The 15437-nt window shown below is 45.2% G+C and overlaps 1 protein-coding gene across 2 annotated transcripts in view; it reads right to left on the bottom strand.

Moving 5' to 3' along the window:
• Positions 1 to 2285, bottom strand: part of TBC1D12 (TBC1 domain family member 12) — a 135458-nt gene extending 133173 nt beyond the window's left edge. The window contains exon 1 of one of the 2 annotated variants that reach the window (XM_054435972.2): positions 1147 to 2285. In XM_054435972.2, coding sequence (XP_054291947.1) covers positions 1147 to 2099 — 953 coding nt within the window. In that variant the 5' untranslated portion in view covers positions 2100 to 2285. The remainder of the gene's footprint in view (positions 1 to 1146) is intronic. The other variant, XM_063669999.1, reaches the window with a different exon arrangement.
• Between the last annotated feature and the right edge of the window lie 13152 nt (positions 2286 to 15437).

Below are 15437 nucleotides of genomic sequence, written 5' to 3'. Positions count from 1 at the left end.
ACTACTCTTATTTATCCCTACTAAATCAACAAACCCCCATCCTGAAATCTGCAATGTCCAGCACCATAATTTAATTTCTTTCTTTTCTTTTTTTTTTGAAAGGCAGAGTTTCGCTCTTGTCCCCCAGGCTGGAGTGCAACGGCGGGACCTAGGTTCATTGCAACCTCTACCTCCCAGGTTCAAGTGATTCTCCTGCCTCAGCCTCCCGAGTAGCTGGGATTACAAGCACCTGCCGCCACGCCTGGCTAATTTTTGTATTTTTAGTAGAGACGGGGGTTTCACCACGTTAGCCAGGCTGGTCTCGAACCCCTGACCACAAATAGTCCGCCTGCCTCAGCCTCCCAAAGTGCTGGAATTACAGGCGTGAGCCACTGTGCCCAGCCCATAATTTAATTTCAAGAATATCCTGTCAAATCACAAATACAATACCATTTTTTAAAAAAACTAAGTTATTGGGGAAAAAAAGGGGGAGGCCTATCTGGGAGATTAGAGAAAAGGCTTTCCTTAGTTAAAGCGCTAATTTGGCTTAAAAAGTTGGGATAAAATTCTAAACACCAAACTGCATTTTAATAAAGGCCACTGAAACAAATGATTAAACACTATGAAGCACAACCACTTCTAATTTCAAGAATTCCCAAACCACTTGAATGGATTTAGACGCTATGCAAACACGGCAAATAAACAGCTCTACAAAATGACTTCCTTTTCTCTTTCACAACCACACCCGTACACACATACCGCCTCCCCCCACCCCCCAACAACCTAAATCTTTGCAGTAAAATTTTTAAAAATTGGGGACGGAGATGGTTATCTGCTTTTCCAGAAAAGGCAACTGCAGATGTGGCACTAGCCAGCTGGCCCAACCTGACTGCTCAGAAGCCAGGTATGAATGGCAGGTACAGCCTCCCGCGGACAAGGCAACAGAAAGACTCGCTGTTCACAGAGCTCACAACTTCTCCCATGGAAACACAAAGCCGACCCAGTTCCTCTTCCTCCAGTGACAAATCAAAGCTAAGTCCTGACGCGTGCGGGGCTGGCACGGAAGCGGCAGACCAAGCTCTCCGCTCCGGCTCCGGCTCCGACTCCGACCCAGACCCCGGCTCTGGCCCCGGCCCTGCCTCGAGTCCCATGCAGCCTGCGCTGTACCTGGCGAAGAAGTCCGCGAAGCCGCCGCTCCGTCGAGCCCGGGCCGAAGTCCCCGCAGGACCCTGCTCCGCAGCGGGCAAGGGCACCGGCGGCCCCGCCAGGGGCAGGTGATCGCGGGCGCTCTGACCGCGGCTCACCTCGAACGTGTTCCGAGAGTTGAAGTGAATGTCAGAAAAGCCCAGGCGCGGCTCCGCACTCCCACTAGTCCTCTCGGCCGAGGTGGCAGGGGGCGCGCCCTCCTCGGGACCCCCGGCGCCGACTCCCCGCTGCTCTGAGTCCTCGCTACTGCTGCAGCTGCTGGCCGGGCTGTCCCCCGAGTCGCTGCCCGCGCCCTCGGGCTCCTCGGCGTCCGCGGCCACCAGGCAGCAGCTCCGCAACGGGTCCTCAAGCGGAGAGGCCCAGTCGGACCGGCTTCCCGCGCCGTCCACGTCCTCATCGCGAGGCCCCTCCAGGCGGAGGCGGCCGCAGGGACGGCGGCGGCGCGACTCCCGGCCGCCGGCGCGCGCCAGCCCGCGAGCCTCTTCCAGATCGCGACAGTCCCGGCCCGGCAGAAAACCCGAGTCGCCGTTGGTCATGCCTCCGTGCCGCGGCGGGCGGCCATCAGCCACCTCCGCGCCGCGGTGTTTGCAGCCCGAGCCCAGCAGGCAGGCGTCCGATCGTGGGGCTGCCGAGGGCGGCGGGGCGCCGGCCTGGCCGGCGGGGAGCGGACAGTAGCAGAGCCCCGGCTCCAGCTGCTCCCCGGCCGCCGCGAGGTAACGCTGAAGGAGCTGCCGAGGCGGCGTCTCCTCCTCCTCGTCAGCCTCCTCCGGCGGCTCCACAGCGCCGACGCCTCCGCCAAAGCCGCCCGTGGCCCGGATTACCTTCCTGTCCTGGCCCACGGGGTCCGGCGCAGGCACCGGGAGCAACTTGGGGTTTCTTCCCGAGCAGGCTCCGGCATCCTCCGGACCCACCATCTGGGGGCGGGTGGCGGCCGCCCCAGGAGGCAAAGAAGGACTACAGGCGCAGGCTTGGCCAGAGAACAGCTCTGGGTGCTGGGGCCGCGGCGACAGCTGCCGCAACGTTCCCAGACCCACCCCTCCCACCCGCCGGGTCGGACAGTTGCTTGAGGGCGGGCACGCGCCAGGACTCGCGCACGCGCAAAAGTCGGACCGGTCAAGCCCCGACCTGGAGATTCCCCGAACCATAGAGACGGTAGCTAGAGAGACGCAGGCTGCCAATCTAGGATCCGCCATCTGGATGGTGGAAGCTGGTTGGCCAGCTCTAAGCGTGACAGTTCTTACCCAAGCGCGGGTATTGCTCGCTTAGCAAAAATTCACTTGATGTATTTCATTTATGGTAGTAAAATACTCCCATATTTGGGAGGTGTTAGCGTGGGTAAGTCCTTCCAGCTCTAATTGGTCACCAGTCGACTTCACGATTTTTACATCCTTCTCTGGCATCATTGCCACAGTTCAGGGCTTCATCACTTCATCCAGGAGGGTCAACACCCTCCCTTCTTCACTTCATCTAACACAAAAGAAAGATAACCTAAGTTATCTTGCTCACCTAGCACCATGTTTCATCACAGTCCTCTGTTTAAAAGATTATCACCGGCCGGGCGCGGTGGCTCACGCCTGTAATCCCAGCACTTTGGGAGGCCGAGGCGGGTGGATCACGAGGTCAGGAGATCGAGACTATCCTGGCTAACACGGCGAAACCCTGTCTCTACTAAAAATACAAAAAAATTAGCCGGGCGTGGTGGCGGGCGCCTGTAGTCCCAGCTACTCGGGAGGCTGAGGCAGGAGAATGGCGTGAACCCGGGAGGCGGAGCTTGCAGTGAGCCGAGCTGGCGCCACGGCACTCCAGCCTGGGCAACAGAGCGAGACTCCGTCTCAAACAAAAAAAAGATTATCACCTAAGGAGGGAGAGGAAGTGGTCAGGCAGAGAAGAGCTATTGAAATAATTCCAGCACTCTGCGATAGTGGATTAAAATGGGATGATTGACCATCGAGTGGAAATGAAGTATATTTAAAGTAAAAGACGAAAGACTTGAAAGACGAAAGACTTGATAACTGATCAGAAGTGACAGAAGAGAGAGTAACCAATGATTACTACAAAGATATGAGACTGAAACTGATATGGTTTGAAGAAATAGAAAATTGGATAGGAAAAAACGATTAATAGGGGAAATACATCTGGTAAAGTAAACGACTGAAAATATCCAGCATATAGTTCTAAAACTTGAGTTGGCTGGGCGCAGTGGCTCACGCCTATAATCCCAACACGTTGGAAGGCCGAGGCAGGTGGATCACCTGAGGTCAGGAGTTTGAGACCAGCCTGGCCAACATGGTGAAACCCGGTCTCTAATAAAAATACAAAAAATTAGCTGGGCATGGTTGTGGGCACCTGAAATCCCAGCTACTTGGGAGGCTGAGGCAGGAGAATCGCTTGAACCCGAGAGGCTGAAGTTGCAATGAGCCCAGATGGTACCACTGCACTCCAGCCTGGGCAACAAGAGTGAAACTCTGTTTCAAATAAATAAACAATATAGCTTGGGTTAGGGTTTAGGTTCAGAGACACAGATTAGGCATCATCTGAATAATGCAAGTAGGTGGATGAATCATGAGTAACATTGCCTAGGAAGAAAGAATAATGATAAGGGTCGGGCACAGACCCAAATGTTTCATTATTTCAGGACAAAAAAGTTGTATTGCAAGAGATTGAAGAGGCATCGGTTGTGGATAAAACGAAGCAGAAAATATAGACCACTCATTCTATAAAAGTATATAGAATATAGACCACTCACTCTTTCTAAAAGTATGTTAGTGAATGCAAGAACAGAAAATAGACTCATAGAGAAGACATTATTCTCAAGCCTTTAAAATTTTTTTCATATAAAAATACCTATACATACAGATATAAGAAAGAGGGAATATAACCTTTATATAATAAAATGTCAATAAAATGGGCATGCATGTACCTAACACTCAATTTAAAAAAACATCGAGAGGCCAGGCGTGGTGGCTCACATCTGTAATCCCAGCACTTTGGGAGCCAGAGGCAGGCAGATCACTTGAGGTCAGGAGTTCAAGACCAGCCTGGCCAATATAGTGAAACCCCATCTCTACTAAAAATAATAAAATAAAATAAAATAAAATTAGCCGGGCGTGGTGGTGGGTGCCTGTAATCCCAGCTACTCAGGAGGCTGAGGCAAGAGAATCACTTGAACCCAGGAGGTGAAGTTTGCAGTGAGCGAAGATCGCACCACTGCACTCCAGCCTGGGCGACAGAGGGAGACTCTGTCTCAACAAAATGAAAACATCAAGTGTCTTCGAAAATGAGCATTATTGAAGTACCTAGGAAAGGACTAAGTGGCAAGGGCATAGTCAGCAATGCATTTATTATCAAGGTATTTCAGAAGGAAAAAATGACTTTCAGGACAAGAGTGGAAAAGTTAATATAAAAAGAAAATATTTGCAAATTGTATATCTGGTAAGACTGCAGTATCCAGAATAAATAAAGAACTTGTATAAATCAACAACTGAAAAACAACCCAACTAAAAAAATGGGCAAGGGACTTGAATATACATTTCTCCTAAGGAACATATGTTAATGGAATATTAATAAGCATATGAAGTGATGCTCAACATCATTAGTCATTAAGGAAATACAAATCAAAACTACAATGAGATAGCACTTCACACTCATCAGGATGTCTATCATCAAAAAAATAGAAAACAAATGTTGAAAAGGATGTGGAAAAACTAGAACCTTCATACATTTCTGGTAGAAATGTAAAATGGTGCAGCTTCCATGAAAAATAGTTTGGTAGTTCCTCAATAAGTTAAACATAGAATTACTATATAAGCCAGCAATTTTATTTCTAGGTGTATACCCAAAAGAATTGAAAACAGGTGTTCAAACAAAAATGTTTTACATGGGCTGGGCACAGTGGCTCATGCCTGTAATCCCAGCACTTTGGGAGGCCGAGGTAGGCAGATCACCTGAGGTCAGGAGTTCGACACCAACCTGGCCAACATGGTGAAACCCGATCTCTACTAAAAAAATACAAAGGCCGGGCGTGGTGTCTCATGCCTGTAATCCCAGCACTTTGGGAGGCCGAGGAGGGCAGATCACGAGGTCAGGAGATCGAGACCATCCTGGCTAACACGGTGAAACCCCATCTCTACTAAAAATACAAAAAATTAGCCGGGTGTGGTGGTGGGCGCCTGTAGTCCCAGCTACTCAGGAGGCTGAGGCAGGAGAATGGCGTGAACTGGGGAGGCAGAGCTTGCAGTGAGCCAAGATCGCACCACTGCACTCCAGCCTGGGTGACAGAGCGAGACTCCGTCTCGAGGAAAAAAAAAAAAAAAATAGCCTGGCTCAGTGGTGCCTGTGCCTGTAATCCCAGCTACTTGGGAGGATGAGGCAGGGAGAATCGCTTGAACCTGAGAGGTGGAGCTTGCAGTGAGCTGAGATCGCACCACTGCACTCCAGCCTGGGCTACAGAGGAAGACTCCGTCTCAAAAAAAAAAAAAAATGTTTTACATAAATGTTCATAGCAGCATTACCAATAATAACCAAAAGGTGGAAACAACCCAAATGTCCATCATCAGGGGAACTGATAAACAAAATATGGTATATCCATGCAACCAAATATTACACAGCCGTGAAAAAGAAAAGAAGTACTGATTCATGCTACAAGGTGGATGAATCTGAAAAGCATTGTGGTGGTGTGTACCTGGATAGTCCCAGCTACTTGGGAGGCTGAGGTGGGAGGTCTCTTGATCCGAGAAGTTCAAGATCATAGTGAACTATGATTGTGCCTGTGAATAGCTGCTGCGCTCCAATCTGGGCAACATGGCAAGACCCCATCTCTTAAAAAAAAATAGGTAACATATAATTCCATTCCTATGAAATATCCAGAATAGATAAATCCATAGAGACAGAAAGCAGATTGGTGATTATCAATGACTGAGGGAAAAGAGAAATAGAGAGTGACTATCTAATGGATATAAAGGTTTTTGGGAGTATAAAATCAATTGAATGAAAATGAGGTGAACAGGAACATATTTTGAAACTAGATAGAGGTGATAGTTGTTCAACTCTGTGAATGTACTGAATGCCATTGAATTGTACACTTTAAAATGGTTAATTTTATATTAGGCAAATTTCACCTGAAGTGTAAAAAAGCAATATAGAAGATGTCTGGACAATTTTTATTTTTATGTACACATATTTTGATACTAGCTGGACAAGGTGGCGCGTTCCTGTAATCCCAGCTACTCGGGAGGCTGAAGCACAATAACCACTTGAACTTGGGAGGTGGAGGCTGCAGTGAGCTGAGATCATGAATAAGTTAGGAAATGTTTGACAGCAGAAAGAAAATTGCAAGATAAATTCTTTAGGCAGAGGACAAACGTTGAGAAGATAAAAGATTGAGATTAGACTCCTGCAGCTACCCTCATTTTTACCATCCTATAACAATCCTTATGTCCAGACATCTCGTATATTGTTTTTTTACACTTAGGTGAAATTTGCATAATATAAAATTAACCATTTTAAAGTGTACAATTCAATGGCATATAGTACATTCTGTTTTGTAAAGCAGTGGAATGTACAATTTTTATAAGACTATGCGAATTGGTTTGCTACTAAAATCTTCAACTTCTGTAAATAGTTTAAATTCCACGCGTGCCTGGTAAAACCCCAGCTGGTAAGAGAGGGTGACTAGACTAAGGCTGCAGATTATAGTTAGATAACAAGTACTGAAAGGATGCCTACTGCAGATTAACTCATCAGGGTGAGATATGTGTGGGAAATGAATGATAGTAAGATCACGAGGCAGCTGCTGTTTGGTAAGCCATAGTGGGATTGCCACAAACCAAGAGACAGATGAATGGTTAAAAATGCACACTGATCTGGCCAGATGCGGTGGCTCATGCCTGTAATCCCAGCACTTTGGGAGGTCAAGGCAGGTGGATCACAAGGTCAAGAGATCAAGACCATCCTGGCCAACATGGTGAAACCCCCATCTCTACTGAAAATACAAAAAAGTAGCTGGGCATGCTGGTGCATGCCTGTAGACCCAGCTACTTGGGAGGCTGAGGCAGGAAAATCGATTGAACCTAGGAGGTGGAGGTTGCAGTGAGCTGAGATCGCGCCACTGCACTCCAGCCTGGCGACAGAGAGATTCCGTCTCAAAAAAAAAAAAAAAAAAAAGATGACGATAGCAAAAAGTTTAAGAGTTAAAAACTAGAAATTACCTAAATAATCAATAATATGAAAGTGTAGGAAAAACTAGGTATATCAATGAAACATTATGAATACAATTAAAATGACAGAATGAAGAAATATGGAGATGTTTTACAAAATAATAACAAAAAGTAGAGATACACAATTGCATACCATAATTACAATGATGTATGAAACTGCATATCTAGCTTGATAAAGATTAAAAAAAGATAGACAGGAAAAGAAAATGATGGATTTTATATTTACACTTTTCCTTTCATAATTTAAATTTTTTAAAAAATTGTTTTGACTTTAGAGACTGAGTTTTGTTATGTTACCCAGGTTGGTCTGAACTCCTGGGCTCAAGCAAGCATTCTGGCTCGGCCTCCCAAATAGTTGGAATTAACAGGCAGGCATAACTGCCCTTGGCTTGTCTTTTTGTGACATTTTAAAAATGGATGGTTGGGCGGGATGCTATGGCTCACACCTGTAATCCCAGCACTTTGGGAGGCTGAGGTGGGTGGATCGCCTGAGGTCAGGAGTTTGAGACTAGCCTGACCAATATGATGAAACCCTGTCTCAACAAAAAATACAAAACTTAGCATGAGCCACTACGTCCAGCTGTTTTTTTTTATTTTAACCTAGTCTAATGGTATGATCTCTAAAGTTATGAGAAACCTGTATTGAAGAGTACTTATCAGAATCTTTTCCATGACTTGTCTTGAAGAAGAAGCAAATTTTAGACTGTAGCTATCTACTTTTGAGCAAGCAAATTTTGTTATTACTGTGGCATACAACAATTTAGAGCTAGGTGTGGTGGCTGACACCTGTAATCCCAGCAACTCAGGAGATTGAGGCAAGAGGATCGCGTAAGGCCAGGAGTTCAAGACCAGCTTGGGTAACATAGTGAGACACTTTCTCTACAAAAAATTTAAAAAAAAAAATCTTAGCCAGTCATGGTAGTGCATACCTGTAGTCCCAGCTCAGGAGGCTAAGGCAGGAGGATCCTTGAGCCCAGTAGTTCCAGGCTGCTGTAAACCATGATCATGCCACTGCACCCCAGCTTGGATGATAGGTCAAGACCCCAACTCTAATAATAATAAAAAAATTATAATCATCATAATTGATAACATATTCCAAGACACTTCAAAATTTTAGGAATCTCATACAATTTTGGAACACATATTAATAACATATTAATACAAATATAACTCAAAGAAAGTTAAAAACTTTTTCATATTTGACAATGCTTTTCATATGATTTTAACATTCTAATGGCAGCGGCCACTCCAAACAGCCTGCCAGTGCCATCATGCCAGCTGCAGCAGGGAGGCTTAGCCAGGGCTGCATGCTCCATGGAGCCCGCAGGAGTTGGGGACAAGTGGGAGCCCCACCCCTTCTGAGCTGGGGTGGGAACAGCTCCCTGGGTGCCCGCTGCAGCCACCAAAACCGCTGCTGCAGACCCAGCCTCCTGCTCCACAACTCAAGTTATGGCTGCAGATCAGAGCCTCTCTGTGCTCTTGGCCAGGAGCAGGCAAGAACCCTGCCCTACCCGGCACAGCTGCAGCCACCCAAACCACAGCTGCAGACTCAGGCATGCCTGCACTCTTGGGAGCATGAAAAGGTCCCCCCGCCCTCCCAGACTCCGAAGTGCCTGCTCCTAGAGCGCACTAGGAGCAAAGTGGGGCAGAGCCTGGGTGCCATGAACAGCAGCAGGAGGCAGACAGATTTTCTGAGCAGAAGTGGGGAAGGGTCCTGGTGTGGCCCCACCTTAAGGCAAGGGAGGGCCTGAAGGCTGGGGGCTGGGCTGCTAGTCCCATGGATGCGAGCAGGAACTTGTGGTGCTTTTTCCCGGTCTTCCCATGGCCGCCCATGGACCAATTGGTGAGCACTTCCTCCCCTCTGAGGCCCATAAAAGCCCCCGACTCAGCTGGGCGCAGTGCCTCACGCCTGTAATCCCAGCACTTTGGGAGGCCAGGGCAGGCCGATCATGAGGTCAGGAGTTCGAGACCAGCCTGGCCAATGTGGTGAAACCCCATCTCTACTGAAAATACAAAAATTAGCTGGGCATAGTGGCATGTGCCTGTAGTCCCAGCTGCTCAGGAGGCTGAGGCAGAAGAATCACTTGAACCCAGGAGGCGGAGGTTGCAGTGAGCCGAGATCATGCCACTGCACTCCAGCCTGGGCGACAGAGTTAGACTCCATCTCAGAAAAAAAAAAAAAAAAAAAAAAAAAAGCCCCCAGCTCAGCCAGAGCCGAGCAGATTACAAGATGACCAGCTTCAGAGAGGACTTACCCTCTTGGAACGACCTGCCTGCAGAGAGGAGCCACCCTCTCTAGGACGCCTCTCTGCTGAGAGCTGCAGAGATGACAGGGCGACCTGCTGGCAGAGAGGAGACACCCACTGCAGGGCCTCCTCTCTGCTGAGAGCTGAACACTCAATGGGATGACCTGTCTACAGAGAGGGGCAACCCACTGTGGGTCTCTTCCGAGCTGTTCTGACACTCCAAATAAAGCTCCTCTTTATCGTGTTCACCCTTCACTTGTCTGCATACCTTATTCTTCCTGCACACAAGACAAGAACTTGGGCAAAGGTGCCACCAGCCACAGAGGTTTCCAGCCAGAGAAGAGACACCCCAAATATCCCGTAACAATACCAAATAAGTCAAATATGTCTCTCTTGGACTTCCAGGGTCCCTAATATCTAAAAAATATCTAATCTGAGGTCAAAAAGACCTAATTTAGAATTAGAAATTTCATTTTGAAAAGTTTGTTAAATAACAAAGGTCTAAAACACTTCATATCACAAAAATAGGATCACAGATCACTGTGAAAAGAAATCATTCATTTATCCAAAGTGATCATTCAAAGATTCTAAAAAGCAAAATCCTTTTTCTGTGTTAGAGAAAAGACTCAGTTTTCTAAACAATAAAAAGATCTAATAAAGACTGCATGAGACAGGCTGCATGCGGTGACTCACACCTGTAATCTCAGCACTTTGGGAGGCTGAGGTGGGCAGATCACCTGAGGTTGAGAGTTCGAGACCAGCCTGACCATCATGGAGAAAATCTGTCTCTACTAAAAACACAAAAAATTAGTCAGGCGTGGTGGCGCATGCCTGTAATCCCAGCTATTCAGGAGGCTGAGGCAGGAGAATCGCTTGAACCCAGGAGGCAAAGGTTGCAGTGAGCCAAGATCACGCCATTGCACTCCAGCCTGGGCAACAAAAGCAAAACTCCATCTCAAAAAAAAAGAAAAAGAAAAAAGACTGCATGAGACAAACTGAATCTATCTTTTCCTCTCCCCCCTCCTTTTTTTGTAGTTTACTCAAATGTTGAATAAAAGTATTTTACTATCTCTTACTAATATTACATCCAAATTTTGTTGTTGTTGTTGTTGTTTGTTTTTTGAGACAGGGTCTCACTCTGTCACCTAGGCTACAGTGCAGTGGCACAATCTCAGCCCACTACAGCCTTGACCTCCCAGACTCAGGCAATCCTCCCACCTCAGCCTCCTAAGTAACTGGGACTACAGGTCTGTGCCACCATGCCTGATTAATTTTTGTGTTTTTTTTGTAGAGATGGGATTTTGCCATGCTACCAAAGCTGGTCTCAAACTTCTGAACTCAAGCAATCCTCCTGCCTCAGCCTTCCAAAGTGCTGGGATTACAGATGTGAGCCACTGTGGCCAGCCATAAATTTCATTTAAAAGAGAAAACCAAATTTTATCTTTGTATCAGTGTATTATTACTGTTAAAGTAAATTTTAATAAAATCTTTTTTTTTTTTTAACATAGAGTCTTGCTCCATTGCCATGCTAGAGTGCAGTGGCATGATTACAGTTCACGGCAGCCTCAACCTCCCAGGCTCAAGTGATCCTCCCACCTCAGCCTCCTGGGACCACAGATGTGCTGGGACCACAGATATGTGCCACTATACCTGGCTAATTTTTTCACTTTTTTGTAGAGATAGGGTCTCACTATGTTACCCAGGCTAATCTCAAACTCCTGTGTTCAAATGATCCTGTCACTTCAGCCTCCCAAAGTGCTAGACATGACACCACTCCTGGCCTAATAAATGTGAACAGATTTATCTACTCTTAATCAGTTTTGACCACACAAAATAAGATTTTTATAAACCTTTATAATCTCTTATAATTAAAAAAAGATTTCCCAACTTTTTATATCTACTTTCATTATTTTTTAAATTTCAAACAACTTTTTAAACTTCTAAAATAGAAAAAATTACTTTTTCTGTAACAGAAACTATACTTTTATATCTTTATAAGCTCACAGACAAGTTAAGTATATATTTAAAACATCATAGAGGCAACAGCTTTATCTTCTTAAAACATCTAGTAGAGACAGCACTGACTTATCAATAGACCCAGAAAAAATGTTTAAATTTTGAAGATGTTTTTATTTTACTTCATTAGTAATTTTAAAATTAGCCATGTTTACTAAAGAGTATTGAATTCATGTTAACTTGAATAGCATTTGGACTTATTTAATTTATGAGTATTTATTTATAAGCCAATTTGATGTTATACAAACAGACATATATACATGTACACATGTACACAAATATATAGACACAAATAAAGACTTTATAGCTTTAATTTTTTAATTTTAGCCATGAGACAGGTAAAGCTCACTAGTTTAAAAGGACAGTTGGATTCAAACTGTGCTTTTGTAAATAGAAAAGTTCTTGCTAAAGACATCGCTGAGTTTTAGAGAAAACGGGATAGCAAATTTACATCTCAAAGTACAGATGTAGCAGGACAAGCTGTAGACAAAACCTCTCAGACACCGAGTTAAAGAAGGAAGGGCTTTATTCAGCCAGGAGCTTCGGCAAGACTCACGTCTCCAACAACTGAGCTCCCTGGGTGAGCAATTCCTGTCCCTTTTAAGGGCTCACAACTCTAAGGGGGTCCACGTGAGAGAGTCGTGATTGATTGAGCAAGCAGGGGGTTCATGACTGGGGGCTGCATGCACCTGTAATTAGAATGGAACAGAATAGGACAGGGATTTTCACAGTGCTTTTCTATGCAATGTCTGTAATCTATACATAACATAACCGATTAGGTCAGGGGTCGATCTTTAACTACCAGGCCCAGGGTGTGGCACCGGGCTGTCTGCTTGTGGATTTCATTTCTGCCTTTTAGTTTTTACTTCTTCTTTCTTTGGAGGCAGAAATTGGGCATAAGACAATATGAGGGGTGGTCTCCTCCCTTACAGAGAGAATTTAAGCTTTTTAGGAAGGAGTTTGGGTGTGTAAGTTAGAAGAATATGAAAAATGAACATCAAGATAACACAAAATCTCAGGAATTTACCTCAGAATTTTATAAGGAGACCAATTTTATTTAGATAGGTGGCTTTTAATTTCAAATTTGTTTTTTAACTGGGCTATTGTGCTCAGGATAGATCCCATTAATGAATAAGACTAGCAAAGTATTTGTAGTTCGTAGGGCCTAATAATTTAAATAAGTGAAAAACAGGCACAGTTGGAAGGACAAGTATTTAAATTTTTAAGAATTAAAAATTGGGCTGGGCGTGGTGGCTCATGCCTGTAGTCCCAGCACTTTGGGAAGCCAAGGTGGGTGGATCATGAGGTCAGGAGATCGAGACCGTCCTCGCTAACACAGTGAAACCCCGTCTCTACTAAAAAAATACAAAAAATTAGCCAGTTATGGTGGCACGCGCCTGTAGTCCCAGCTACTTGGGAGGCTGAGACAGGAGAATTGCTTGAACCCGGGAGGTGGAGGTTGCAGTGAGCTGAGATCACGCCACTGCACTCCAGCCTGGGCAACAGAGTGAGACTCTGTCTCAAAAATAAATAAATAAATAAAAGAATTAAAAACTTATTTTTCACTGAATCCTGGGTCCTCCAAAAGAGGGAAATGCCACAGAACCCAGCTGTGCAATGCTTTTACAGCGTCCTTGGTTACGACATTTTTCTAAGTGTTTAAGCCACATCCTTTTTATCTTAACATACAAAGATGTGAATAGCCCCCTGTAGTATTACTCATTCACTGTAACTACTGTCAGTCACCCCTAAGACTGTAGCTCTTTCCGGTGTCCTGCCAGCCATCTCACACACAAAGGTCAAGTTCTCTCTGGCAGGGTAAAGTAATTTCTAGTATCCCAGAAGAGTGAAAGAAACAGGTAATGTAATGTTAAAAAAAAAAAAAAAAAGCCGGGCGCAGTGGCCCACGCCTGTAATTCCAGCACTTTGGGAGGCAGAGGCAGATGGATCACTTGAGCCTGGGAGGCAGAGGTTGCAATGAGCCGAGATCGCACCACTGCACTCCAGTCTAGTGACAGAGTGAAACCCTCTCTCAAAAAAGAAAGCAGAGCTTTAAACCTGAGAGGAATCTGTTTATGACTCTTGAAACTCCATAAGGAAAACAGAGGACTCCCCAAAATTGGGAGTGATTCCTTTTTCTCTGTTCCTTAAGGTGTCTGTGTTATTAGAGGCCCCCTCTAGAGCCTTTTATGTGATACTGAAGACAGCAAAGAGAAAGAAAGAATAGGGAGAAGGAGAAGTAAATGGAAGCGAAAAGAGATACCAAGCACATACTGTTTTGTTTTTTTTTTCTTTAAAGAAGGTTTCTGTCAACTGAAAAGAAAGCACCAAAAACAAGATCCTAAAAGAGAAAAAGCAGAAAGTCCTTTTACGTACATCTCTCTCTCTATATATATGTATGCGTGTGTGTGTATATATATACACATATATATGTACTCTCACAAACATATATATGGCTTGAATATCAGCTTTTAATTAAGCTGACTTCTAACCATAGAGCTCTTTTTTCAAAAACCTTTAAAAATCTCATTATTAGATTTTAGCTGGGACAAATAGCTAATGTTTCTGGCTTTGAATTGTTTTATTCCAAAGGTACCCTCCCCAATGCCTCACAAGATCCAGAACCACCCAAAAGACAACTCAAAGAAAGAAAAATTTTGCTAGCTGCAAATAGGGTATAACCCCCGTTTCTATATTCTCTAGGATCCCAGCTTCTCAGCTGATCATTTATACACAAAGGCCGAAAAACCTCATGTGCCTCCTATAGACAGAAGTTGACAGGAAATCATAAGCTGTCCATGGAAGGAACAAGGATCATTAATAAATGGGTTCCTCAAAAAGTCAAAATTCACACAAATTTCAAACCAAAAGAGACTGATTCCCTGACTAGGAATTAAACCTAGGCCGTGGCAGTGAACCTGTGAAATTTTAACTACTAGACTACAAGGCGGAGCAGCCGCGCCATTGTTAATGCCACAGGAGATCACAAGCAGGCAGTCCGAGTGTACAAAGGATTCTAGCTTTGTTTTAGGTCGGACCTTTGCTCTTTAATTTTGTCAAGATAATTTCTTTTTCTTTTTCTTCTTCTTTTTTTTTTTTTTTTGAGACAGAGTCTTGCTCTGTTGCCTAGGTTGGAGGGCAGTGGCACAATTTTGGCTCACTACAACCTCCGCCTCCCAGGTTCTAGAGATTCTCCTTCCTCAGCCTCCTGAGTAGCTGGGATTACAGGCACCCACCGCAACTCCTGGGTAATTTTTGTATTTTCAGTAGAGACAGGGTTTCACCATGTTGGCCAGGCTGGTCTTGAACTCCTGACCTCAAGCAATCCACCAGCCTTGGCCTCCCAAAATGCTGAGATTACAGGCATGAGCCACCACACCCGGCCTGTCTAGAGAATTTCTCCTTCTTCTTCTTCTTCTAATTATTATTATTATTATTTTTTTGAGACAGAATCTCTATCTGTCACCCAGGCTGGAGTGCAGTGGCCTGATCTCAGCTCACTACAACCTCCACTTCCTGGGTTCAAGCCATTCTTCTGCCTCAGCCTCCTGAGTAGCTGGGACTACAGGTGCCTGCCACCACACCTGGTTAATCCTTGTATTTTTTTAGTAGAGAGGAGGTTTCACCATGTTGGTCAGGCTGGTCTCGAACTCCTGACCTCAGGTGATCCACCTGCCTCGGCCTCCCAAAGTGCTGGAATTACAGGCGTGAGCCACTGTGCCCGGCCCTGACTGGAGAATTTCTAAGGCTAGCCATGATACTATTATGAGTCTCT

The sequence above is a fragment of the Pongo pygmaeus genome, chromosome 8, assembly GCF_028885625.2.
Source record: "Pongo pygmaeus isolate AG05252 chromosome 8, NHGRI_mPonPyg2-v2.0_pri, whole genome shotgun sequence".
Classification (NCBI taxonomy): domain Eukaryota; kingdom Metazoa; phylum Chordata; class Mammalia; order Primates; family Hominidae; genus Pongo; species Pongo pygmaeus.
Note: the sequence above shows the minus strand (reverse complement) of the source record. Positions and strands in the feature narration are given on the sequence as shown.